Source organism: Eumetopias jubatus, unplaced genomic scaffold (assembly GCF_037043125.1).
Source record: "Eumetopias jubatus isolate StellerSeaLion01/CBP00866 unplaced genomic scaffold, mEumJub1_p1.0 scaffold_1, whole genome shotgun sequence".
In the NCBI taxonomy this organism is placed as follows: domain Eukaryota; kingdom Metazoa; phylum Chordata; class Mammalia; order Carnivora; family Otariidae; genus Eumetopias; species Eumetopias jubatus.
The window spans coordinates 217,422,186-217,447,696 of record NW_028274807.1 but is presented as its reverse complement, the minus strand read 5'-3'; the positions used below and the strand labels follow the sequence as shown (position 1 = coordinate 217,447,696).

Genomic DNA, 25,511 nt, shown 5'->3' with positions numbered 1-25,511 from the left:
GACTCTTTCTCTCTCTCTTTTTTTTTTTTTTAAAGATTTTGTTTATTTGATAGAGTGAGAGAGCACAAGCAGGGGGGACAGTAGAGGGAGAGGGAGAAGCAGGCTCCCCGCCAAGCAGGGAGCCCGATGCGGGGCTCGATCCCAGGACCCTGGGATCATGACCTGAGCCGAAGGCAGACGCTGAACCATCTGAGCCACCCAGGCGCCCCCCCCCCTCTCTTTTTTAAGATTTTATTTATTTATTTGAGAGAGGGAGAGCATGAGCAGGGGGAGGGGCAGAGGGGGAGGGAGAAGCAGACCCCCCTCTGAGCAAGGAGCCAGACACAGGGCTCCATCTAAGGACGCTGGGATCATGACCCGAGCCCAAGACGGATGCTTCACCAACCGAGCCACCCAGGCGCCCCTGCACGCGACTCTTGAGCAGGCTTCCAGGCAGGACACAGCTGGAGGCTGTGAATGTGTGAGGGTCCTTGTTGTCCAAACCAGGAGGGCGATGGGGAGCCATGGAGGCTTGGAGCACTGAAGGATGCAGGTGGGTTTCTCCGCTTGACAGTCACATGTCTCCCTGGGGATTTCCCACCATGGCAGCCTCAAAAACCTTCCCATTCTCCCAACAATCTAGGGATTTTATTCACACCTGCCTGCATTCCACCCTCATCAACCTGGGGATCTCAGGGTCGGAACCCAGCTGGACACAATCTACAACACATATCTGTAAAATGGATCAATATGAAGGAATGAATCTGCCCTCCATTCTGGGGGGGGGCAGAAAACTGCATTTAATGCGTGCCACCTGGGGTAAGACTTTAGGGATGAAAATAAGAAATGCAGCAGAGGCAGATGGGAGGCATCTCCAACAGGGCATCCTGGGCAGATTTTCCCCTCTGGGTCTTTGGGGTTTTTTTTTTTTTAGATTTTTTATTCATTTTTTAACAGAGAGAGGTACAGCGAGAGAGGCAACACAAGCAGGGAGAGTGGGAGAGGGAGAAGCAGCCTTCCCGCCGAGCAGGGAGCCCGATGTGGGGCTCGATCCCAGGACCCTGGGACCATGACCTAAGCCGAAGGCAGACGCTTAACTGACTGAGCCACCCAGGCGCCCAACTCCCCTCTGTTTTATTCCATGCAGTGGATTTTTCCTTTTTTATTTAGGGGAAATTTACATTAACAAAATTAATCATTTTATTTTATTTAAGATTTTATTTTTAAGTAATCTCTACACCCCAGGTGGGACTTGAACTCATTTCCCTGAGATCAAGAGTCACATGCTCTACTGACTGAGTCAGGTGCCCCCATAATTAATCATTTTAGAAGTGAAAATTCGGGCGCCTGGGTGGCTCAGTTGGTTAAGCGACGGCCTTCGGCTCAGGTCATGATCCTGGAGTCCCGGGATCGAGTCCCACATCGGGCTCCCTGCTCGGCGGGGAGTCTGCTTCTCCCTCTGGCCCTCTTCCCTCTCGTGCTCTCTATCTCTCATTCTCTCGCTCTCAAATAAATAAATAAAATCTTTAAAAAAAAAAAGAAGTGAAAATTCAGGGGCATTTTGTACCTTCACTGTTCTGTGCAACCATCACCTCTATGTAACTGCAGAATATTCCGAAGCCAGAAAGAAGCCCCGTCCCCATCAGCCATCCCCTCTCCCCGGCCCCTGGCCCCCACGAGCCCCCTTCCCGTCCGCGGATGAGCCCGTTCCGGACGTGTCACCCACGTGGACTCACACCCCATGTGGCCTTCTGTGTCTGGCTCCCTCCCTGAGCGTCGTGGGCTCAGGGTCCGCCCCCGGGGCCGCGCGTGTGCGCGCCTCGCTCCTGGTTGCAGCCCAGTGCCATGCCCGTGTGTGTCTGTTTTGTGTGTCCATCCCTCTGTCGAAGGGCATCGGGACATCGTGAACTGTGCGGCTGTGGACACGCATGTGTTTGTTTTTGGTGTGTGTGTTTGAGCACCGGGGCTTTTTTTTTTTAGTAGGAGTTTTTCAAATGATGTAAATTTGTCTGTTGCCCATGTTTAAAACGTGGCGAGATGTCACCAAAAACCTGCAAATCCCAGGCTCTGTATGAACAGTTGGCCACCCTGGGTCCACCAGCTGGTGATTGCCACGGACCCCTGTGAGCACACGCGGGGCCCCCTCCCAGCCTACTGCTCTCCTCACCTCAGCCACCTGGCCCCTCATGCAGGGGTTCCTCAACACCTGCCATCACCAAGAACAGAAAGGCGGGCCCCCTGCAAGTGGCCTGACAAAGTGTGTGAGGTAAAGCCCACCTAGTCTCTATCCAGGCTCACTGGTCTTGGGCATCCATTTAGCAAATATTCACCAAGTGCCTGTTACGTGCCAGACAATGCTAGAAACACTGGGGAACAGGGGGAAGATCCTTACCCTGGTGGGGGTGGTGCTCTAGGTGGGGGAGACAGATAATAGGAAATAAGGAAATGAGATAGCATGATCTTTTTTTTTTTTTTTAAAGATTTTATTTGAGAGAGAGAGCACAAGAGGGGGTAGGGTCAGAGGGAGGAGCAGACTCCCCGCTGAGCAGGGAGCCTGATGCGGGACTCAATCCCGGAACTCCGGGATCATGACCCGAGCCAAAGGCAGTCGCTTAACCAACTGAGCCACCCAGATGCCCCAAGATTGCGTGATCTAAGTGCTGGGGTCGGGGGGGAGAGAAGAACAGGGTATGCGGCTGAGAGAAGAGGTGATCCATGTAGTCCTCTGAGGAAGCTGGGATTTGAGCACTTCTGAAGCAAGTAGAGGGGGATGGGCATTCCAGGCAGAGGGCACAGTCTGTGCAAGGGCCCTGGGGCAGCACTGGGTGGGCATGTTGGAGGAACAGAGAGGAGGTCCGCATGGCTGGAGCAGGGTGGGCAAGGGGGAGAGAGGGAGGAGTGGAGAGCAGGGAGGGGAAGGGGGCAGGTCGTGCAGGGCCTTGGGGACATTGGTGAGGACTTGGGCTTTTCCCCCAGGGAGGTGGGAACCCCAGAGGGCTGTGAGCAGAGCGGGGGCGGGGCCTGATTCGGTGCTCACTGGCGCCCTCTGGTGGCCACCGAGGGGGGGGGACGGACTGTGGGGGCGACCGGGAGGCCATGGTGGAGGGGGCTGCTCCGCTCCAGGTGGGCGACGACGGGGTGGACTACGTGGAGACACAGGACGGGGTGGAAGTGGGCCGATTTGGGATGTGCTTTGAAGATAGAACTCCAGGGAGATTTCCGGATGGAATGGACGTGGGTAGAGGCAGAGTGAAGGTCAAGGGTGACCCCAAGGATTTTGGCCCGCCACCTGGAAAGCTGGAGGTGCCGATGCCTGAAGGGGCGGTGGGCACATCGAGGGTCCGGAGTAGGGGTCCGACCAGGGCGCGTCGTCGGCACATAGGGGACGTGAGCGTACAGGGAGGAAAGCGAGAGGGGGGCCTGAGCCCGGGGTGCGGGGGACCCGGAAGGGTCAGGGGTCCCCGAGGCCTCACGACCAGGGAGCGTCCCCAAGACAGGAGGGGACATCTCGAGCTGTTCAGAGCACGTGGGATGGTGTCCAAGAGAGACAGGCGGGAGGGGCTGCGTGCGTGGACCCCGAATTCCGGGGACTCTGCCCAAAGGGGCAGAAACGGCAGCTGGAGCCGGAGGGGGGCAGTGGGACGGGGGTCCGAGGAGTAATGTCGGCGAGCCTGCGGGGCAGAAGCCAGTAGAAGGGGGACAAAGTGAAGCAGGGGTTAGGGGGATGCAACAGGGAGGCCGTCCTCGAGTAAGGGCGAGCGCCCCCTGCCCAGCTTGCGGGCGGCCTGCGCGGCCGCGGGGTCAGGACCCCCAGGAGGGCTCGGCGGGAGCCGGCGGGGCAGTGCCAGGGGCGGCCACCAGATGGCGCGGCCTTCGCCTTCCCTGGGGCGGAATCAGGGAAGCCCCTGGGGAGGGTCTGCGCGCCCCCACTGGAGCCACACCCGCCTTCGGGGCTCTGGAGACCGCGGGAATCTGGGCGTCCATTTCCTAGGAAAGGGCTTCAAGACCCTCACCAGCTTCTCAACGCTCCCGGGGCCGCTGAGCCCTCCTCCGGCGGGGCCTCCCCCGCCCAGGCCCCTCCAATCGGGAGCTGGCAGACGGCAGGCGTGCGATACGTGAGCAGACCCGCCGGGCACGCAAGCCTGGCGCGGCGCGGAGACAGCGGGGTCCGGGGACCCCCTGGGGACGAGCGCTGTCACGCCCACCAGCAGCCCCAGGGGCACGGCCGCCCCCCTGCTCCCGGAGCCGGAAGGGGGCGGGCGCCGGACGCCCCCGGGCGCCGTGTCACCGCGCCTCCGTTGCCGGGTAACGGAGCGGGAAGGAGGGGGCGCCGCTGCGCGGGGCGTGGGTGACGCGGGGCAGCAGCCCCCTCCCCAGGCCTTAGGGCCGAGGGAGCGTTATCTCGTGTCCCAGCTAGTGGGGTCTTTTCAGGGCCCCCAGCCGGAGGCTGGTGACCTGGGGGCTACACTATTGAGGGGGACACAGGCACTCGGCGGGCCGGCTGAAGGCCAGAGGTGGGGAAAAACCACGCAGGCACCAGAGTCGGGTTTAAAAAAGGGCTTGTTTAATTAAATACAAGGAAGAGGCCAGGCAGGACAGGGGGAAGTGGGGGCGCCCCCTGAAAGCACAAGTCCCTCGGGGCCCTCCCCCCTCACCCCCTCCTTGAGATGCCACAGCTAAGTGGCTGGAACCAGGTCCCAATGACCTCGAGCTCCTTGGGGGAGGAGGGGCACCGGTCTCTCCAGGCCCCTGGACACTGCGGAGGGGCCGGGGAGGAGTCCGCAGCTTCCTGGGCCCTCAGACCCACCGTCCACCTCCTGTGCAGAGGCACCAGCCAGGGATAGGACAATCAAGAGGACGTCCATAAAGACTTAGGGGAAAATGGGACCCCAGCCTGCCCTCACAGACTAAGGCATCTCACCAACACTGCTGGAAAAGAGGGTTTAGGGTACAGATGGACCAGCCTGGAAAGGATCTGCCCGGAGACTGGGGCGAGAGGACCCTTCCCACTCCAGCTCCAGAAGGGCTTCCCTGGCCTCCTCCCCAGGACGCCCAGTACCCATCCCTGGATCCTGCCAGGCTGGGTCTGGTCCACAACGCCATCCAAAACCCGAGCCCCCGATGGGGAGACAGGAAGGTTCTGGAACACACATTGGTGTCACAAACCTCCTGCAGCCAATAGTGGGACACAGGGTCCTTTCAGGGTCTTGGGACAGGGAGCCTGGATCCTCTCCCATGCTAGGGCGGGGGTCCTCGGTCCCTGTCCAAAATGAAACCCAACCAAAGCCACAGTGGGGAATACGCCAGGAGAGGACACAGCACCTACCCCTCCCTACCCTAAGTTCAGATCACGCAGACCTTCCCCCCAACACCCACACCCCCTGAGGACAACGGACCACCCGCGGGGCCCAGGTCAAGAAAGGGATTGGTGCCTGAAAAAATATTCTACCCGGTCCAAAAAAACGAGCTATCCCGTGGGGTGCGGGCGTCAGCCCTCATGCTTCCTGCCTTTGCAAGCAGGACCCCAACCTCTGGTCCAGGGGCCACGTGACCAGGGGTACCTGCCGGGAGGAAGGGCTGGTGGCAGGATGGAGCTGGCCCCCACACCTCCACCTGCAGGGAAGGGGTGCCTTATGCTCGATGGCTGTCATGGTCCCAAACAGGAGGGATTGACTGATTGTCACACGATGCTGTGGAAGGCCAAAGTTGGGGACTTGACTCTGACAGGAGCAGTCCTCACTCACACACTCACACACCCACCCAGAGAGGGGCAGCTCACTGCCCCCCTCCTTGCCACCAGCAGAGACAGAGGAAAATAAATAAGGAGGCCTTTGCCCCAGCGGCAGCCTGCGTTACGCACCTCTCCCCCATGTGAGTCAACACGGTCTTTGGAAGAACCCGTTTCTCCCCCTCCCTATCCCAGTCTTGGGAGCAAAACCTGGACCCTACCGCCTTCCCCCCTCCCTGCCTCCCCCCCTCCCTGCCTCCCCCCTTTCCACCCTGCCCCCACTGCTGGGGAGCTGGGTGGCAGGGCAGAACCTGTGGACACCTGAGATTGAGTACCCGGATGGGGGCGGCTGGGGCCGCACCCCAGTTCCCTGAACATCTCCAATGGCTTTCAGTGGGGTGAGGGGCCCCGGGCAGGGTGGGGGGGGTGCCGGGGTAACCCCTGGTTCATCTATGGCTCTTTGCACACATCATCCCAACCTGGAGAGGGGGGCTGGGGGGGCAGAGTCTGAGCACTGGTTAGGTGCCCCTTTCCTGGGCCGCTCCCCCCAGATCCACCCTCTCCAAAGCAGGGAGGTGGCCATGGGGGGAGGGGAGCGCCTGCTGGCCGCCCACCCGGGGTTCCTGTTTAACACATGGGAAGAGAGTTATCCAACATGGCTATTTACAGACGCGGGCCCCAGCCACCCCTCCCAAGGGCCACCCCCGGTCCAGTGTCGGGGACGCTGGCTGTCGTCCGTGGCCCGCCCCTGGCTGCGGACAGCAGGCGTTTTGCTGGTGCTCCATGCCCAGGCCCAGCAGGGGTGCGGCAGGGTGGGCTGGACTAGGGCCCTACAGGCCAGAGGGGGCCGGGCTGGGCGCGGGGCTGGGCGCGGGGCTGCCCGCCAGACTGCAGGGCAGCGAGTCGCTGGGCGAGGTGCTGCGGGCGCCCGGGCGCCGGAGCAGTTCCGGACGGAAGCCGGGGTGGCGGCGCGCGTGCTTGGTCAGGTGGTCGCTCCGGGTGAAGCGCTTGGAGCAGAGCGGGCAGGGAAAGCGCTTCTCGCCGGTGTGCGTCCGGTGGTGGCGGGCCAGCTCGTCGGAGCGCGCGAACTTCTTGTCGCAGCCCGGCCAGTCACAGGCAAAGGGGCGTTCGCCTGGGCAGAGAGGGCAGAGGGCAGACAGAAGCAGTCAGCGCTTGGGGCCACCCACAGGATCCTGGTCATGTGTCTCCCCGCCCCCACCCCACCCGCCCACCTGGTTCTAGAGGCGGGATTCTGGATGTGAATTTAAAACGTGTAAAGGTGCAAAAGAAAACCCCCACTCATTTCACGAAGCCCCTAATGAACACTCCTGCCCTTTATTTCCTAGGAACTTGTAGTAATTCCAGGAGCAGTTTCTGTGGGTTAAAAGTAGAACCCGCAGAGGCTGAGCTCTACCAGGCCCGCCCCCACTCCCACGGCACCGCCTCGGAGACAGATCTCCTGGTGTATAGAACACGCACACACACACACACGCGCGCACACACACACACACACACGCGCGCGCGCCCGCTCCCAAGGCATGCTGGGCTTTGCAGGGGCTTCTTCCTATGCAAATGGATCCTGTCCCCACCTCCGCTGGGCCGGGGGGGGGGGGGGGGAGCATATCAGAGGCTCCCAGGTGCTCGCGACCCCAGTAACCCTCACCTTTTGAAAATGACCACCCGGGGCGCAAAGTCGGTGTGTATGGGGTGGCGTCTGGGCAGATTCCCATGCCCGGTCCACCCAATGACCCTTGTGGCCCCTCTAGAGGTAGAGGGACATGTGAAGGGCCCCCCAGGGCCACCTGCAGCCCCAAGCCCGGCAGAGGGTGGGGAAGGGTACGAGGCCCTGGCAGAGACGGCCCCCCTCAGGTCACAGCGCTGCCGGGAAGGGGAGGGCCTGGAGGCTGCGGCCACCGGCCTCACCCCGCCCCCGCGGAACGGACAGGGAGGGGAGGGGCGGGCCGCCACCCGGCAACTTCCTCCGCAGACCCCTCCCACCTCCCAGGCTGGCCTCGCCCATCCTGCCCCGACCAGCCGCCGCCAACCCCAAGCGCCTGTTCGCACCCACCCCTTCGGTCTGGGGTGTCGGCCCCAGAACGGTTCAGCTCGACCCCCCAGCGAACGTGGTCAGCATCTCCCGGGAGCGCCGAGGGCCCCACCTTTAGGCTGGGTCCACCCTGGACCCCCGCCACGCCCCAGGCCAAGGGGCCGTGAGGATCCCGGAGCTTGCACCCCTGCGCCCTGCGCCGGGTACCTGGGACCCTGGACTCCCCAGCCCTTGTTTCGTCCAGGAGTTCTGGAGGGTGTGTGTGTGTGGTGGGGGTGTGGATAGAATGTGGGCACGTGAGCCGTGGCGCCCACACCCCTGTGTGACACCCTTTGTGGCACTGGATAGAGCTCCGGGTACAAAGGGAGAGGGCTGGACTCGGGGGCAGCCACAGCGGGGTCAGGGTGGTCACCTCCTGGGTTACACACCGGGCCGAGGCTAGGCACTGTGGTGATTCAGGCTGACCCTGTGTCAGGGAACACACCCAGAAGAGGGGTGCATGGCCTGGGGTCTGAGAAAGGCCCCCCAAACAGGACCGATGGTGGCCCAGTACAGAGAGGTAACCAGGAGCCGGCAGGAAGGACCACGGGACAGGCGTGTGGCTGTGGGGGGAGCCAGGAACATCTCTGCTCTGAAAGCTAAGGGACTGTCCTGGGGTGAAGGGCTGGGAGGAGGTAGGAGTCAGGAGAGGCAGAGGGGGTTCCTGCCATCACCCACGGCCCAGGAGAGAGCCAGACTAAAACCTCCCCTGCCCCATCCCTCCTTGCCGGTCAGCCCAAAACCAAAGGAGGAGGTGGGGTCCAGCAAGCCCCCCCATGAAGATTTCTTGTGGGTTTCTCACACCTGCAGGTGGGCATGCCCCAGAAGGCTGTGAATCCAGGTGTGCTAGAGTCACCTACCCCGAGGGGAGGGGGGGTTACACATCTGTAACCCAAGACCTCGCAGACCGCAAATCTCTGGGGCTGCACCCTTCCCTGAAACAATCCCAAAGGCAGGGGGAGGGATCTCAGCAGAGACATCCTCTACAGAACCACAGAGCTCAAAACAGCCTGGGAAAGGACCCCCGCCCCACCCGGACGGTGGAGTGCTTGGATGTGACAAGCCCCCAGGGTTGCAGTCTGGGGGAGGGGAGTCCGGTTTGGGGGGCGGGGCTGCTGGCTCTAGGCCAGACCCGGTGCCTGGGGGAGCGATGCCCCTCCGAGGGGCATGCAGTCCTGTCGCCATCTTGCAGGGCGCAGGCGGGGAAAAGCAGAAGGGAAGGGGGGGGCCATCCCGCTGCTGGCGCGCCCCGCAGTTGGCTCACTTCCCCATTTCGGGCGGTGGCGGGACTGGTACCCGCCTCCCAGCCTCCCCTCCTCCCCGCAGTTCCACTTTGCAATAAGCAGGTTGCAAGAGCGCTACCAGCGCGCACTGGGGCAGGACGCGTGCTGCCGCCGGGAACACAGCTGCCGCACGTAGCTCGTAGCTCGGTGGCGGCAGGGACATCCACACAGCCCAGCCGGCTTCGCTCACGTGGTCCCGCTCCCGCTAGGGCGGGGGCGGCGGACGGGGAAGGGGGGGGTTGGGGTCGACTTGCCGGCTGAATGCCGGCCAGCCCCGCCCCACACCCAGTTGCCGGGGAGCTCACGTGCACACGTGGGTGGCGGGGACTCGGGTGCGCAGGCTTCCCACCCCCACAACGATGGGCGAATGCCTGCAAGATACCAGGCCCTGTCACCCTCCCACAGTCCGCTAGCCAGGGTGGGGGGCGCTTAGGAGGCCGCAGGTGCCGCCGCCGGCCGCTCCAGAGCGGACTGGAACCCGGGCTGGAGAAAGATGTGGTGGGCGGGGAGCGGGTGGACATGACCTTTTGACTTGGACCGGGCTGAGGTGACCTGGGGACAGTTGGAGTAACCACAGTGCCATGCTGGTTCAGAAAAATGGAGGCCAAGAGGTCCTGGAGACCTGATACAGGGTAATGGTGGTCCCTGAGCCAAGACAGCTTGGCCTGCCTGGACTTCATAGCACTGGGGCCAAGGACCACGGCTCGGACAACTAACCTTCACCATGACCTCCTGAGGTCATCCCTGGGGTAGGGACGGAGGTGTGTCGGGCAGCTGACCCTTGCACAAATGCCCACCTACTGGGTAGAGGCAGGGGGTAGGGGCCCAGGTGAGGGAGAATTCCTGGAGAGCTAGGGAAGGCTGGGGCTGCAGCAGATGGCAGGGAGCGCCAGGGGCTTCCCGGAGACACCCTCAGTAGTCCAGAAAGAAGCCAAATGGGGCGCCTGGGCGGCTCAGTCGTTAAGCTCTGCCTTCGCCTCAGGTCATGATCCCAGGGTCCTGGGATCGAGCCCCACATCGGGCTCCCTGCTCCGCAGGAAGCCTGCTTCTCCCTCTCCCACTCCCCCTGCTCGTGTTCCCTCTCTCGCTGTGTCTCTCTCTGTCAAATAAATAAATAAAAATCTTAAAAAAAAAACAAAACCCAAAGAACAGTTGTGGAGGTGCAACAGAAAAGGGGAGAAGTTGAAGGTGAGGTCTGGGAAGCAGGGCCTGGGGTCCGCCTCCAGCTGGCTACTCTGAAGGCTTTACAAAGTCCGCTTCCTATGGGAAGCTCCACTATTCTGTGATTTTATTTTATTTCTTAGTTTTGCAGTAATCTCCACACCCAGTGTGGGGCTCGAACTCACAACCCTGAGATCCAGAGTCACATGCTCCACCGACTGAGCCAGCCAGGCAGCCCCATGCTGTGATTTTAAATACCCCCTGGGCCCTGCCCCCCCAAACCCAAGGCTTACCACCTACCCACCCCCACATCCCCCACTCCTCCTGTAGGTTTCCCCTTTCAGCTGCTCTGTTGTTGCCACCAGAGCTTAGACAGGCATCTCCTGGCCATCTCCATCCCTCATCTTGGCCTGCCTGGTACCTGGCAGCAAATCCGATCACTAACCCCTTCAAAATATCTCCAGACCCAGCTCTTGCCTGACTAGTGCAGTAGCCCATCAGCTTGTGGCTGAGCCACCCAGTCTGTGCTCTGCCCTACAACTTCCCAGAGCTACTCCCTGACCCAAGATCAAAGCTGACAGAGTTTACCTTGACCCGCCACCCTCCCTCGACTTCTCTGCAGCCCCACTCACTAATCCTCACCCGCCATGTTCCCGCTGCCTGGAAACTCTCCCCATGTCACTCTGCCCCTTCCCTGTATACCCTCACCCCTAAGACTGGCTTCTCCTCACCCAACTGGTGCACTCCACTGTCCCCTTTCTCGGCTTCTCTATCATTGTGCTCAGCATCTCCTAGGTGTGAGATCTGCCCCCTCACCCGACTGTCAAGCAGCCGGCACAGGCCCGGCATGCAGGCCGTGTGTGCATGCCGTGCGCACTCCGTACTCTATGGGGAGACCACGGCCCGGAGAGTCAGGCTCAGGCTGCGGGCTGCAGCAGCAGCTAATGGTGTGTTCGTCCTCTGTCCACCCCCCCCGCCCGCCCAGGGAGGTGCGATACACTACCGTGTATTTAAAAGCCTGGCCCCCTGCAGCCCCGCAACCCCGCAACCCTCCTTCCTCCCTGAAGACCCACACTGCTGTGGCTCACTTCCCACCCAGACTGGCCTGTTTGGCCCGGGGGCTCTTAGTGCCTGGGGGTGAGGGGTAACAACTCTCCCAGCCCCCCCCTCCCCACAGCATGTGTCACCGGGAGACCTGCTGTTCTGGAACAGCACCAGGGCGAGGGTTAAAGTCAGGGTGGCCCCCACTCCCCGCCCTCCCTCCGAGGGAGGCCGGCTCCTTGCACTGGTATCATCTGCCAGCTCCCGGGCCATCTGGGCCACCTTTATCAGGGAGCCTGGGTGGGGGGTGGTTATCACCCCCCACAATGTTGGAGGACCTCCCCCACCGCCCGGTCACAGCACCGGCACCTGAAGCCAGTTCCAGCAGCTCTCCCTCCTGCGGGAGGAGGGAGCCAGGTGGAGCTCACTGGCCACTCCCGCCCCCCTCAGGCTGGCACTGCCCTACCCTGCCCCCCCATAAGCCACCAGTCTCCTGACACCCCCCCCCCCGCCCCGTCCTCAGAGGAGCTCACGGCTCTGCCTGGGGGAGGGCGGGAGGGTCCGCTGTCCTCTCGGCCCTGGGCGGGTGGTGGCTACCTCCCCTCTGGGCCTCAGTTTCCCCAAGTGCCTCTCCCCTGGGGGTCTCTTCAGCCAGGAATACCCCCACCCCCACCCCGCCCCCTTGGGCTGCTCAGAAAAACCAGGGCTCACCCTAGCCACCCCCTACTCTCCGTGCCCTGGGGCTTCTCACTCGCACCCGGTCTGCCGGCTGCCCTACTCTTGCTCCCACGCGGGCAGCCTGCCCTCCTCAGCCCCTCTCGCGGGACCCTAATCCCCGCTCCATAAACGGATTTCCCTCTGCAAAGCCGGGCCTGCCTTCCTGCCCACTCTCCACCCTGCCCTTGGGATTAAATGGAACCCTTCACCTGCCCTGACCCCCACCTCACACCTCCACCTCACCCTCAAAACTCACACCCAGGGCCCTCGTCCCCATCCCCTGCAGCCAGGGTGCAGTCCCCTCTCCGGGGACACACCCCCTCCTGCCCCAGAGGACCCCATGCTATCAGCCGAGAGCCCTCTTCCTCCATCACTGCTGCTGTCACCCCCCTCCCAAGGGTCCAGGGTGTCAGGGCACGGGGACTGGGATGTCCCCACAGTGCCTTGCACATGCTAGATGCTTACCTAATATTCCTCAAACTTAAGGAAATAGGGTTTTAGAGTAAAACTGGGGTTCTCACCTGGGGGTGATCCTGCAACTCCCCCAGGGGACACGTGTCACTGTCACAACGAGGGATGTTTCTGGCATTGAGTGGGTGCGACTGGGGATGCTGCTGAAACCCCCACGGTGCCCAGGACACCCGCAGAGAATGACATCCGCGGTGCCCTGGGGAAGGGCCTAGAAGCTCCACTTCTGGATCCGAGCTCCCTCTTGCCAGGAAGGAGCCCGAGACCCCAGCAGGGGCACAGCTCACCGCCTGCTCAGCACCAGGGACTCTGGGGCCGAGGAACAGTCCGGATATGGAAGCTGCGAGAGCAGGGAGTAGACAGCCAGTCTCTCCTCCCGCCCCCGCCCCATCTCTCCTCTCACTTTCTGTATCCATAGCAACGGCGTCAACTTCTCCTGAAGCTTCCGAAGTCCTTCCCCACCTCACACAGGAGAGCTCCATGCTGGGGCTGTAGGCCAGACCCAGGGGACCACGGCACAGCCCTGCCCCTGCAGCTGGGTGGCCCTCCCGGCCGCACCACCCCCTATGCCAAGCGGAGCAGGGGACAATGGGGGTACCACACTCAACTCTGGCCAGGGTCCTGCTCCGTGCCTCAGTCTGCTCCTCTGTAAAATGGAGCTAGGCTGGGATTGGGATTCTCTTTACAGGGAGAAAGACTGATCCTCGGGCAAAGCAGGGGAAGGCGGGACTCCCTCCCAAAGGCCCTCTGGGGATGGCCCAGCTGACTTCTAATTATTATTTCTCATCACATCTGTCCCCAAGCCCATCCCTGGCAAAGGGCAACACCAAGCTAGCCTTGGCTGGGACACCCGGGGCAAGCCCGGCTTCCCCACCCCCAAGCCAGGTACAACAGCAGCATCTCCCTCTACTAGAGGCCAGGAAAGCTAATGGCCTTTGCGCAGCCACTAAGCTGGGCTTTGTGGTCCGGGGGCAGGGGGGAGGGGGGCGCAGAGACACACTGAACAAGCAGTCTCAAGCACACACGTATCCGAAACCCTCGGGAGACAGAACACCGAGGGTGCCTAAGTCAGGGATTTCCAATCTCAGGAGCAGTCGGTCCATCCAGGAGCTGTGCCCTCTGGGTTCCCAGGCCATGTTATAAGGAGAGCTTTGAGACAGAACACCCAGAGTCACAGCTCCCACTGGAGCTAGGGATCCATCAGGGATGGCACCCTGCCCGCCCCCACCCACTACTCGCACCCTCCACCGGGTCACTCCCCCCGACCCTGGCTGGGCCTTGTGAACCTAAATTTCTCATTTAAAACGTGGATGGCAAGGGGCGCCTGGGTGGCTCAGTCATTGAGCGTCTGCCTTCGGCTCAGGTCATGATCCCAGGGTCCTGGGATCGAGCCCCACATCGGGCTCCCTACTCAGCGGGAAGCCTGCTTCTCCCTCTCCCACTCCCCCTGCTGTGTTCCTTCTCTCGCTGTGTCTCTCTCTCTGTCAAATAAATAAACAAAATTCTTTATAAAAAAAATAAAAATAAATAAAACGTGGATGGCAATACTGACATCCTGCTGCGGGGCCCCCCCCGCCCCCCCCCCCCCGCCGGCCTAGAGAAGCGGCCACCACTGCTTGGGGGCATATGGAGGCTCCGAAGGACTCCAGGATGCCCTGGAGACGTGTCTCTTGGGACCTGTGGTGGGAGGTGGCCTGGCTGCCCCCTTCAACTGACCCAGAAAAGAAAAAAAACCAAATCAGTACACTGGGGGAGTCCAAAAGACCCTTGCTACCTCACCATCCAACAGTGACTTAGGGCTGGTGACAGGACAGGTATAGGAGCCCAAGAGTGTGGGAGAAACGGAGTCCCTCTCTGGACAATCTCTCCACTACAGCACCCCTGCTGTTCAGACAGGCAAACTCACTTAGAATGAGCCAGGGACCTGCTCAGACCCCAGCTCCACACCCAGAGTGGAATCTCCCCTCTGGTCCCCAGAGAGGCGCCTCTCCATCTTCACGGACCCCAGATGTCACTGCCTCCATATGTGGGTAACACCTAGTGGCTGCTCAGGGAAGGATGGTGGCCCCAGGAGGAAATGCAGACCCCACCCCAAGTCAGCCCTGGCTGCGTATCCTGTCTTGTGCTCGCAAGTGGGGCAGAGCCTCTAGGTCCCCGCGGACAGGGATGGGGACTGCGCAGGAGACGGAGCGCGAAGAACAGGGAGGAGGGTGCCTGGCATCGGAGGCCCTGCAAGGGGCCTGGGGCTGCCCACACGGGATCCCCACCACACCACGAGGGCCAGCCTGCTTTCTCCCACTCTCTCCACAACAGGAGTGTGTCCGCAGTGCCACGGCTGCACGTGACCCCCACAGTGACCCTCAGAAGGCAGAACTCCACGAGCCCTTTCCACAGGTGAAACACTGAACCCCAGCATAGGTCACGGGCTAGAAAGTGGCAGAGCCAGAATCCAAGTGCATCCTCACCGCCTGTACCCAGATGCCCACCCCCCGCTCCCCTGCCCTTCCCCAAGGGAAGACCACCCTCAATATTCAAGCCTAGACCAGCCCGCAAGACCCACCTTCCCCTGACCCCCAACCCAAACTCCCAGCTTGGAGAGCACTGGGGGGGGTACCCCGAGGAGGACGAGGGAGAGGGTGACAGTGTAAGGGTGACGACTGTGCCCGGGGCCTCAGATTCCCCTAGCCGTCCCCTCACCCCCAGCTGGGCACTGAGAAGTGACAAGTGTCACTGAACCCTCCCCCCAACCCTGCCCCCTAACGCGGCGAGGAGACCTGACTCCCTCGAGGGGCCCCTCTCAAATCCGCCCCCCCCCTCCCGCATCCAGACTCAGGCCTCGACCCGCACTCTCAGCCCCGCCCTCCGCCTTATTAAAACTCATAAGAAAAAAGAAAAAAACATGTGGGGCGCCCCCTACCCCGGCCCCCGCGCCAGACGCTCTGCTGCCTTCTGGGGTGAATCGTCGCTGCCACCCCGGAGGCGGCGACGCGGCTCCTCCTCCCTCTATGCAGATAGGGAAACTGAGGCAGGAGAGGAGAAGACAAAACCATCTCAGAGCTGCGTGCTCCAACCATGGCATCCACTCCCCAGACACGAACGCGACAGGAAATAAAAGGGAAACGGAGCCGAGGGGGGAGGGGACGGGCCGGGAGCCCCGATTCCGCCCACGGACCCCGTCGCGCCGCGCGCCCCGCGAGCGCCTGCAGCCACCACCTTCTCGCCCGCCAACCGCGCACCGCCCGACCGCGTGGCCGCCACGCCCCCTGCGCGCGCCCCACCCACCGAGGCCCCGCCCTCCCGGCCGGCGCGGCGGCGGCCCGGGCGCGCCCCCCTCCCCGCCCCCCACGCGCCACGCAGTTTTGGGGTCCTGGAGGGGGAAGGGGCGCAGGAGACCGTGCGCGCGGGCCAGGAGAACGGGGCTCACCTGTGTGCGTCCGCAGGTGCGACTTGAGGTGTGAGGACTTGTAGTACGCCTTGGCGCAGCCTGGGAAGGGACAGCGGTGGCTCTTGGCGGCGGCGGGCGCGGCGCCGGGGGCGCGGCCAGAGGACGGGGACGAGGTGGCCGAGGAGGAGGAGGCGGGCGAGGCGCCCCCCGGGGCGGCGCCGGGCCCGCTGCGCAGGTCGGCCAGGATGCTGGCGGCCAGCAGGTGGGGCGCGGCGGCGGCGGCGGCGGCGGGGCCCGGGCCGGAGGCGGCGGGGGGCGGCGGTGGAGGGCCCGGGGGCCCGGGCGGGGCGGCCTCGCGGCGCGGCGCGCGCACCTCCAAGCCGGCGGCTGGGCCCGCGCCCTCGGGGCCCGGCCGCCCGCGGTGCACCACGGCGCCCGAGGAGATGGCCATGAGCACGTCGGCAGCAAAGTAATCCACGCACGCCACGGCCGCCGACATGCCGGGCAAGGGCGCGCGGCGTGGGCCGAGCGGGCTGAAGGGAGGCGGCGGGAGCGGTGCCCGTCCGGCCGGCGGCGGCTGCTCGAGTGCGGGAGGCGGAGGAGGAGGAGGAGGAGGCCGGCGCGCGCCGCCGCCGCCGCCGCCCGCGCTCGGCCCGCCCCGCCCCGCCTGACGCGCCCTGACGCACCGGAGCCCGCGGGGGCGGCCGCGGCCCGCCCCGCCCGGAGGACGCCCCCTCGGGGCGCGCGGCCACGCCCCCCGCCCGGCGCACCCTCCGCCGCCTGGCCCGCCGCGCGCGGCCGCCGGGGGCGGGGTCTGGGCCGGAGGAGCCGCCCCCGGCGCGCCCACTCCGGCCCTGGAGCGCGTCCCCGCCTGCTTCCCGAAGCGCGCCGTCCCCACTCGGGGCCCCCAGCCGGAGACCCCGCCTCCGGTCCCTGCGGCGCGCACCCCCTGGCCCTTCTCGGAGTACCCCCTCCCCACGCCGGCAAGCTCCGCCTTTCCCCGGTATGATCCTCCCTCCCGGGAGCGCCCCGCCCCATCTCGGCACGCCCCTCCCTCCCTCCCAGGACGGCCCCACCCCCTCCCGGCGCGGCCCTCCCTTCTCGGTGCGCGCCCCGCCCCCTCGCGGGCGCGCCCACCCCACGCCAGGGCGCGCGGCCGGCGGGAGCCCGCCCCTTACCCGGACGCTTCCACCCTGGCCCCGGGCGCGTCCCCGTTCTCGATGGGGGAGGGCTTCGCTCCCCACGTGGCCGGGTGAGGGTGCGGAAGCGGCCAGCCCCGCCCCCCGGCCACGTGCGCGACCCTTCCCCCTCTCCTTTACCCTGACCTGGGCCCTGCTGGACCGCGCTCCCCTTCGCTCCTTCGCCCCTTCTACAGGAGTCCCCTCGCCTTTCCCGGAGCCCCGCGTCTGGGCAGGAGGAGTGGGGCGCCCCGCCCAGCCGGGGCCGGCGAACCTGCGTTCGTTTCTCTTCCTGCGCCCCCCTCGGGAGTCACTTGTGCGCACCTCACGAGGGGTGGGGAGGGTCGGTGTCTGCTGGAGAGGAGCGGGGTCTGGGGGTCGGGAAGGGGAGCCGGATGGGGTTGCAAAGGGCTGGGCGAGGCAGAGCGTTCCGGCCCTGCCAATACACGGGGTTAGGAACATCGCTCCCCGCCGCCGGGCAGGGATCCTTGGGACTCAGATTGGGAACCGTGGGGCCTGTGGAAACCCCGAGGACGTCCGGGCCAGGTAGCTCAATGGGGAGGGCGCAGATGGCCGGGGTCAGCCAAGCCAGAAGTCCGGGGCCGGGGTCACGCGGAAGTGGGACAACAGGGTGGCCCTCTCCGCGGCGACCACGGCCCCGCCCCTTCCTAGGCTGGCTGTGGGGAACGAGCATGGCCAGAGCGGCCTCCTGGGAGCACAGCTGCTTCGGCCTGCGTGTGGACAGGGCCGGCACCCCGGCCCCGGCGGCCCCAGCGGCCCCATCCCCGACTCCCTCTTCATTCTGCCGCCTCGCTGGCCCCTAGCCGACCCGCAAGGCTCTTGCCCCTGTCTGCTCCCGTCTGGGCCCCCCACCCCGACCCTGCACGTGGCTGTACAGGGAAGGGCTAGAGATACAGTGTTGACTAAAGGTTGCCCAGACAAAGTACTGCCACTTTGACAGACCAGTCCCTTTTTCCAGGCCGTGGACCATCCAAGCGGGCACTTGGCGGGCACTGCAGTCTTCATTTCCTGCCGGCCTGGGCCCCCCTATGCCCCCTGTGCCCTTGAAGGTCTCAGAGGTGAGCCGCCTGGGCGAGTCCCCAGTCCCCCATCAGCCCTCAGGGGCCTTAGGCGCCCCACTGCCCATAGGTGCTGCCCAGCTTACACCCGGCACGGGGGCAAGCCACAGAACAAGAAAGAGGCCAGCACCCATTTGTTGCTTCCAGGGACGTTTATTGTGCCTAGAGCGATCCCCCCAACAGTGTGCCCTCAAGGGGCTCAAGATCTAGGGCAGGGCAGCTGGGAGTCAGGAAAGGGGTGGGTGGGTAGGCACAGGCCTGCCAGGTGGAAAGGGCGTGGGTGGGCATGGGCCTGCCGAGTGGAGGAAGGGGGTGGGGAGAAGTACCCCACAGGCAGCCCCACCTGGGGCCTCCAGCAGGCGTGGCAGGGGGCTGCACTCAGGGCTGCTGCAGGGACATGGGGTGATGGCTAAGGAGGTGCCTTCTTCCTATGGGCAGAGGGTGTGAGTAGACGGGTCAGGGCTGCCATCCTGGTCATCCCCAGCAGGCTGCATGGCTCCAGACAAGACATGCCTCCCAGCAAGTATCAGGATCTCGGACCTGTGGACTTCATCTGTGGGCCATGCTGGCCGCTCTGCAGGCAGGAGCCCCTGTACGGGGGCCTGTGTTCTACCCAAGGGACACGTGTGCTCACACCCTGAGCAGCCCGCGTGTGTACAAGCCCCAGCGCCCGCTGATCCCCACCCCACTGGGGCTCCACGCTCACCTCTGCCTTGTTTTGTTACTCTCTTCTATGACCCTTTGAGTTGTCACCCCCATTTCACAGATGAGGAAATCAAGTCCAGCAGAGGCTGGAGAAGTGGGCAAAGCTGAGACAGTAGAGAGTTTGGGGGAAATACTGAGGTGGCCCGAGCACTTGTGGCAGCCTGTCCCTCCCTTCTTCCTGTCTCTGCCCTGCTTTGGTGGCACTCACGGGGTCAGGAGGGCACTCACCCGGCTGCAAGACCAGAGCGGGACAGGGGGCAGTCACTGGCTATGGAGGGGAGGCAGGCCTGGGGACCACAGGTGAGCAGAGATGCCCCAGGGCCCTGTGCCCACAGGGAAGATGCCCCAGGCCCCTGTGCCCCAGACAGGACAGGCTCAGAACCAAGGCTGCAGTGTATGAGTGTGTGTGTACGTGAACATACGTGAACATACGTACATGTGTATACACATGCTGGGATGGCCCTAGCTTCTCTTAAGACAGTAAAGACTTCACATTTGGTTTTAATAGTTTTAGCAATACTTTCTATAACATTCGACTTTCTTTTTGAAACCCATGCATATTTTATTACTTTTATTCTTTTATTTTAAAATTTTTTTTTAAGTAGGTTCTACACCCAGCACGGAACCCAATGTGGGGCTTGAACTCAGGACCTTGAAATCAAGACCTGAGCGGAGATCCGGTAGGAGGCTTAACCAACTGAGCCCCCCAGGAGCCCCCCCCTTTGTTCTTTTTAAATGTCAGCAGGTACCAAGCCGTGTCATTACAGGCCATGCGTCCTTTCTTTTTTATGCTTTTCTATATGAAAAACTATTTTCTAAATAAATCCCCCCCCCCAAGTGTAGGCTGGACTCAGGGACTCACTTCCAAAGAACAGAGCAGGGAAGGGGAGGGCAATGACCTGAGTGTGGGGAGGCCTGGCAGACCCCACCTTAGCCCTTGGTCAAGATCAAGGTCAACTTCAAGGTGACGTCTGGGTAGCATCAGGGACCCTTGATGGGAGATGACAGGAAGACTCAACTCTCTACTATCTCTCAACTCTGTGTTCTTCCCCAAAACCCATAACCCTTGTCTAACCTCAGCCCAGATGAGGGAACATCTTACAAAATTCCTGAGCAGTCCCCCAAACTGTCAAGGTCGTGAAAAACAAGGAACAACTGAAGAAGTGTCCTAGATTTTGAGAGTAAGGAGACAACATGGTTCCACAGCTGCTGGAACAGAGAAGGACCTTAGTGGAGGAGGCCAGGAGACTGGACTAAGGTCTGGAGTGCAGTGAATGCAAATATACACAAGTGCATTTCCTGCTTCTGACGAGCTATCGACGGGAGGGGCACCAGGTGAAGGGTACATGGGACTCCATACTGCCAAAGTACTCCAAGAGGGAAATTTTAATATCTTTTTAAGTCCTCTCTATGCCCAACGGGGGCTCAAACTCACAACCCCGAGATCAAGAGTCACACACTCCACCAATTGAGCCAGCCAGGCGCCCTCAAGATGAAAATTTTAAAACAAACATGAAGAAGGGCGCCTAAGCGTCTGACTCAATCTCTGCTCAGGACTGGATCTCAGGGTCATGAGGTCAAGCCCAGTGTTAGGTCCCAGTGTGGAGCCTACTTAAAAATAAAATAAATAAATGTTTAAAACAGACATGGAGAGTGAACACAGGAGTCCTATTTCTAATGAGAGCTGCATTAAGATATTAGCAGCTTATTTTGGAGGCACCATGGAGTTTTACCCTCCCTTGCTTGTCAAACTGTAAATGTGGTGCCTTTGACCCACCAATTCCACTGCCAAAAAGGTACCCCAAAAATACCCCTAGGGACTCTAGCGTGTCTGTATACTCTTGCATTGTTTCTAATGGGGAAAGAAGGAACCCCACTGAGCCTTACTGGCCGTGGCCGTGGGAGGACCAGGGCACAGAGCTTCCAGCAGGCCCCGGCTCCCCTGGTCTCCACCCGACCTGCTGAGAGGACTTTCTTGCAGACCCTCTTCTCTCACACAGGGTCCAGAGGTGCTCCACTGGGCTCTGTGGTCTCCACAGGGAGTAGTACCCTGGCTCGGCCCCACTGAGCCGAGTGACGGCAGCCAGGCCCTGACCCCCCAGGTCTCACCAGCATGGGCTCCAGACACACAGGCTCTGGTCTGTGGGTGGCCTGGTGCCAGGCACTGGGGTCCGGCAGCAAAGAGTTCACTGTCCGGCAGGGGCGCACCCGTGTCCAAAGGCTATCTGAGCATCATGGGAGCCCAGGGCATAAGCCCCACGGGGGTCCCAGGACTTCTCTGGGAGCAAATTGGCCTGAGCCATTTCCCTTGTAAGTGGAGACAGTGGGGACAGCAACCTGGTGACCCAGGGTTATCATAAAGACTGACTGGGCTTGAGACAGGAGCTCTGAAATGGAAGGGGACCCTGATGCTGGGTTCGCACCCCCTCCAATGCAGTCCCACAGCTCCCAGGCCGGCCCCGCACCCCGACCGTGAACCTGCCCTGCGGGAGCGCCCACACCTTAGGTCAGCGTGCTCAGGGTCCTCAGGGGCGGCACCCACCAGAGGCCCCATCTCACATCTGGGCCCTACCGGGCAACGGCTCCTCGCATAGCCACAGCCACTGTGGTGGAGGGAACAGAACCCCCAGCCTCCTCGGGAATCGCGGGGCCCTGCAGTTCAGGCAGAGATGGACAGAGGCAGCAGAGTGGGTCCCACCAGCTCCGTCTATTGGGGACGACGCGGGGAAGCAGAGTCCGCAGAGGGAAGGAGAGGAGGGTGGACGGTCTGGCCCTCGGGTGCTGGGGACCCCACGTGAAGTCCTGTCTGGGCTCCACGGCCCCGGGGTGAGCAGCATCCACACCAGGTCCCAGGCCTGACCCCCAGAGAGGAGCTTGTGCCCGGCTGTGTCCCCAGGGCTCTCTGGGTACCAGGGCACACACACAGACCATGGGACCCGGGGGGCTTAAGCTGTGCCAGGTCAGGTGTCACGGGGAGCCGAGGGCGCCCTGCCCAGGGTGCACATGCTCGGGGGTCTGCTGAGCAGCAGGAGAAGGCTGCTGCCGGGTGTGAACACATGTGTTGTGGAAAATCCACAAAATGGAGAACCGAAAGTTGGCCCTTCTCCCAGGCAGCCTAGCCCATGGGCCATACCAAGCAGAAAGGAAGGGGGGGCGCATCCTGGAATGTACCACTGGCTTCCCCCCATCACTGCTGTGCATGGTCTGACCCCCACCCCAGAGGCTGATGGTGAGCCCTTCAGGGGCACTCCACCCAGAAAGAGGTGACCCCCCCAGGCACAGAGCCCGTGGGCCAGGTCAGCCTGAGGAGCCCACAGTGCACAACGGCCTGCCTCAGTTTATCCCTTACGTGCAATGGGCAGGCGCTACTGAACAACCAGCACTCAGTCTCAACGCTGTGACTATCCAAGGGCAGGGGAGGGGACACACAGTGAAGTTTCAGAATCCTTTCTGTCATAGCATGTCATGCAGAACTACTGTGACACACAGTATGTTCGGGTCCTCAGCTGTGGATTCTGGGGGGACAATTTTCCCCACTTTAACAAGGGGAGACGGGGTCTTGGCACATTCAGCAAAGAAGACAATGGAGTCCAGGTGAGCCTAGACGATGCAGAGTCTGAAAACAGACCCACGCACTCAAGAGCCCAGCATGTGATAAAGACACAGCCCGGTCAGTAGGGGCAAGAGTGGCTTCCGTGGGAAATGGAGTCGGGGTAACCTATTTGGAAAAGCAGTTTGGGTTCCCACCACACTCCTTCCCAAAAGCACTTTCCAAAATTAGACCAAAAATTTAAATATATATTTAAAAAAGAAACCATTACACTTCAAGAAAAACACATCAAATGTTTTATAATCTTGGAGTAAATATTTCTGAGCATGACACAAAATGCAGAAGCCATAAATGAAAAAAGCTAATAATGACTAATAATGATTTTAAATGCTTAGCAAAAATAATATGAATTTTTTTAGAAATCGAAGGAAAAAAAAAAACACAGTCCAAGTCAAAAAACAAATTATAGACTGGGGGAAAAACGATTTTAACAGGAAATGGGCTAATTTCCTTAATACGTAAAGTGCTCCTAGTAAACAATAACACCAACAACCCAATGGAAAACGGTTGAAGAATATGAAACACAAATGGCTTTTAAATACGTACATGTTTATAATAAATACAGACTTTCCCATTTTGAAATGATTGTATGAGTGGTAAAAATAACATAAAAATAAATCTGACAGGGGCGCCTGGGTGGCTCAGTCGTTAGCCGTCTGCCTTAGGCTCAGGCACTGGGGTCTGGCAGCACGGAGTTCGCTGTCTGGCCGGGGCGCACCCGTGTCCAGAGGCTATCTGAGCACCAAGGGAGCCCAGGGCATAAGCCCCACCGGGGTCCCAGGACTTCTCTGGGAGCAAATTGGCCTGAGCCATTTCCCTTGTAAGTGGAGACAACGGGGAAGCCTGCTTCTCCCTCTCCCACTCCCCCTGCTTGTGTTCTCTCTCTCGCTGTGTCTCTGTCAAATAAATAAAAAATCTTAAAATAAATACATAAATAAATAAATCTGACAAAACTATTGATATGTTTCATTTCACTTCTAGGAAACACAAGTAAGCTACAATGAAATACTATTTTACCCCTACCAGATCTGCAAAATCAGGCATCAGGGGCGGAGGACACTAGGCCCCTCCTTCCTTCCTCGGTGGGAGGCAATTTGGTATGACCTGTTAAAGAGATCAGGCACACATTTAGAGACCTATGAAAAGCACTTCGACCTATCACTCCTGCACTAAAGAATTTAGCCTACAGAAATAGTCCTACTTGGATACAAAGACATTTGTACAAGGGTAATCAATCTAGTATTGCTTGTTACAAAAAGACTAGAAAGAACCTAAATTTCTACCAAGAGGAAACAATAAATATAGTACTAAGACAATATGGTGCAGCAATTAGAACGAATGACCCAGATCTCTGCGTCAGAACGGGGAGAGCACTCTCCAGGCTATGTTGACTAAAAGGATCCCAGGTAAAGGGAGCAAAGTTTTGTGTAAACACATCAGATGTATATGCATAGATTTTCTTTGTTGACACAGGAGAAACTGCCCCAGGAGAGGGGAGCCAGGCCTTGGAGGCCAGGGGTGGGAAGGATGCCAAGTCTTCCCCCAACACCCTTCCAGACTCCAAATTTTTTACTCTGTGTATCTGAAAACATTTTTGTTCCAATTCTAAACAAGTTGTTTTCAACTTACTGCATTTGTGGAGCTCTGGCCCTGATGGGGTCAAAAGAACATGCTCTGTGACAAGGGCAGCAGGGGGAGGGTGGGGTGTGCTTTGGGGAAGAAACACTGTAGCAACAGACCCGTTGAGAAACATTAGCCATGTTGGGGTCATCTGCACAAGGCCAGGATGTAGGAAGGGCCTGTCAGCCACAACGCCCAGCCTGTGCAAAGGCCCTGTGGTGGGGAGGGCAGATGAGAGCTAGGCCCGTAGACATTCTCTACCCTACTGAGTACACATCTCGCGTGTACTCAGTTTTGCTTCTTCGCGTCCGTTAGTATCAGAAAAGACCCTAGACTCCCAGCAAGAGGGGCACGTGGGGCTCGGGAGGGACGAGGCACCTGCAGCAGGCTCCACTGCCCATCCCCAGGCCAGGGCACTTTGCTGTGTTAGACAAGGACCGGCCGGACCCCCCAAGCCCAGGGGCGGGGTTTGTCCGGACAGCAAGCCTCGCGGGAGGGGCGTCCTCGCGCGGTCCCGCGGGCGGGCCCCCACCCCCGTCACCGTGACAGCGGCGGCACGGCCACGCGGCCCGCTCCCTAGGTGCCTCGCGAGCATTCCAAGTCCCCTGCGCACCAGTCCGAAGTTCCAGCCGCGAGCAACGGAAAGCCCCGCGGGGCAAAGCCCCGCTCGCTGTCCACGCCGACACCGATGTCTGCGCTGGGCCCGGACCCTGCGGGCCGGGAGGTCGAGGTGCGCAAGGAAGAGGCGGGCGCCGGGCGGGCTGCCGGGGTCCGAGCTGCAGCCCCTTGCCGCCTCCTCCGGGGTCCGGCCGGCCGCGGGGGCGGCGCCGCCTTAGCGCGCGGAATCCGCCACTTCCGCTTCCGCCCAGACGGCGCCCCCTCCGCGTCGTCCCCGCCCCCAGAACGAAGCACCGCCCTCTCTTAAGGGGGCCGCGGAACCCAGGAAGCCTCGGGCTGGGGGGCGGAAGTAGCTCTGGGTCTTGGCCTCCCCACCGCCTGCTGCAGCAACACGGGCTCAGTCGCCACGGACGACAGGCCACTCGTCTCCGAGGCCCTTCTCGCTCTGGGGCGGCACAGAGGACACTCCAGGGGTTGGTGGTGAGGTCCTGGGAGACCCTGGCTCAGCCTTGCCTTCAATGGCACCCCGGGACGACACGCTCCGATGGCCCCAAGGCGGGAGTGCTCCCTGTACCCCAGTCCCAGCCCCCTTTCCTGGGGAGACCCCGCTGGGCCTTTGGACCGGTCAGGGCCAGGGTGGGCTCCCTTGGCTCTCTGTGCAAGGGACGGGGGTGAGGACAGGCGGGACAGCTAAGTCAGCCCAGCGACCGCACAGCACCTCCCAGACCTTGCGTCCTTATCTACCACATGGGAGCGGAAGGGGCCCCGGCCCCAGAGCAGAGGGAGCCCACCACATGGGATCAAGCCGGCAAGGGTCCTGGGTTCAAATGCTGCCTACCCCTCCATCACCACC

General features: G+C 61.5%; 1 protein-coding gene across 1 annotated transcript; it reads right to left on the bottom strand.

The window, feature by feature from the left end:
* Window positions 1-5,963: 5,963 nt before the first annotated feature.
* KLF16 (KLF transcription factor 16) lies at window positions 5,964-16,449 on the bottom strand. The gene is made up of 2 exons (XM_028126025.2): window positions 15,888-16,449; window positions 5,964-6,839 (listed from the first exon to the last, which is right to left on the bottom strand). The coding sequence occupies exons 1-2, from the start codon at window positions 16,345-16,347 to the stop codon at window positions 6,538-6,540; spliced, it is 762 nt and encodes a 253-aa protein (XP_027981826.2). The 5' UTR covers window positions 16,348-16,449; the 3' UTR covers window positions 5,964-6,537.
* Between the last annotated feature and the right edge of the window lie 9,062 nt (window positions 16,450-25,511).

Bases quoted from the DNA above. Each gene is read 5' to 3' on its own strand.
- KLF16 (XM_028126025.2), bottom strand. From the start codon at position 16,347: ATGTCGGCGGCCGTGGCGTGCGTGGATTACTTTGCTGCCGACGTGCTC. The intron at 6,840-15,887 runs GTGAGCCCCGTT...CTCTCTGCCCAG, and splicing joins GCACCTGCGGACGCACACAG to GCGAACGCCCCTTTGCCTGT.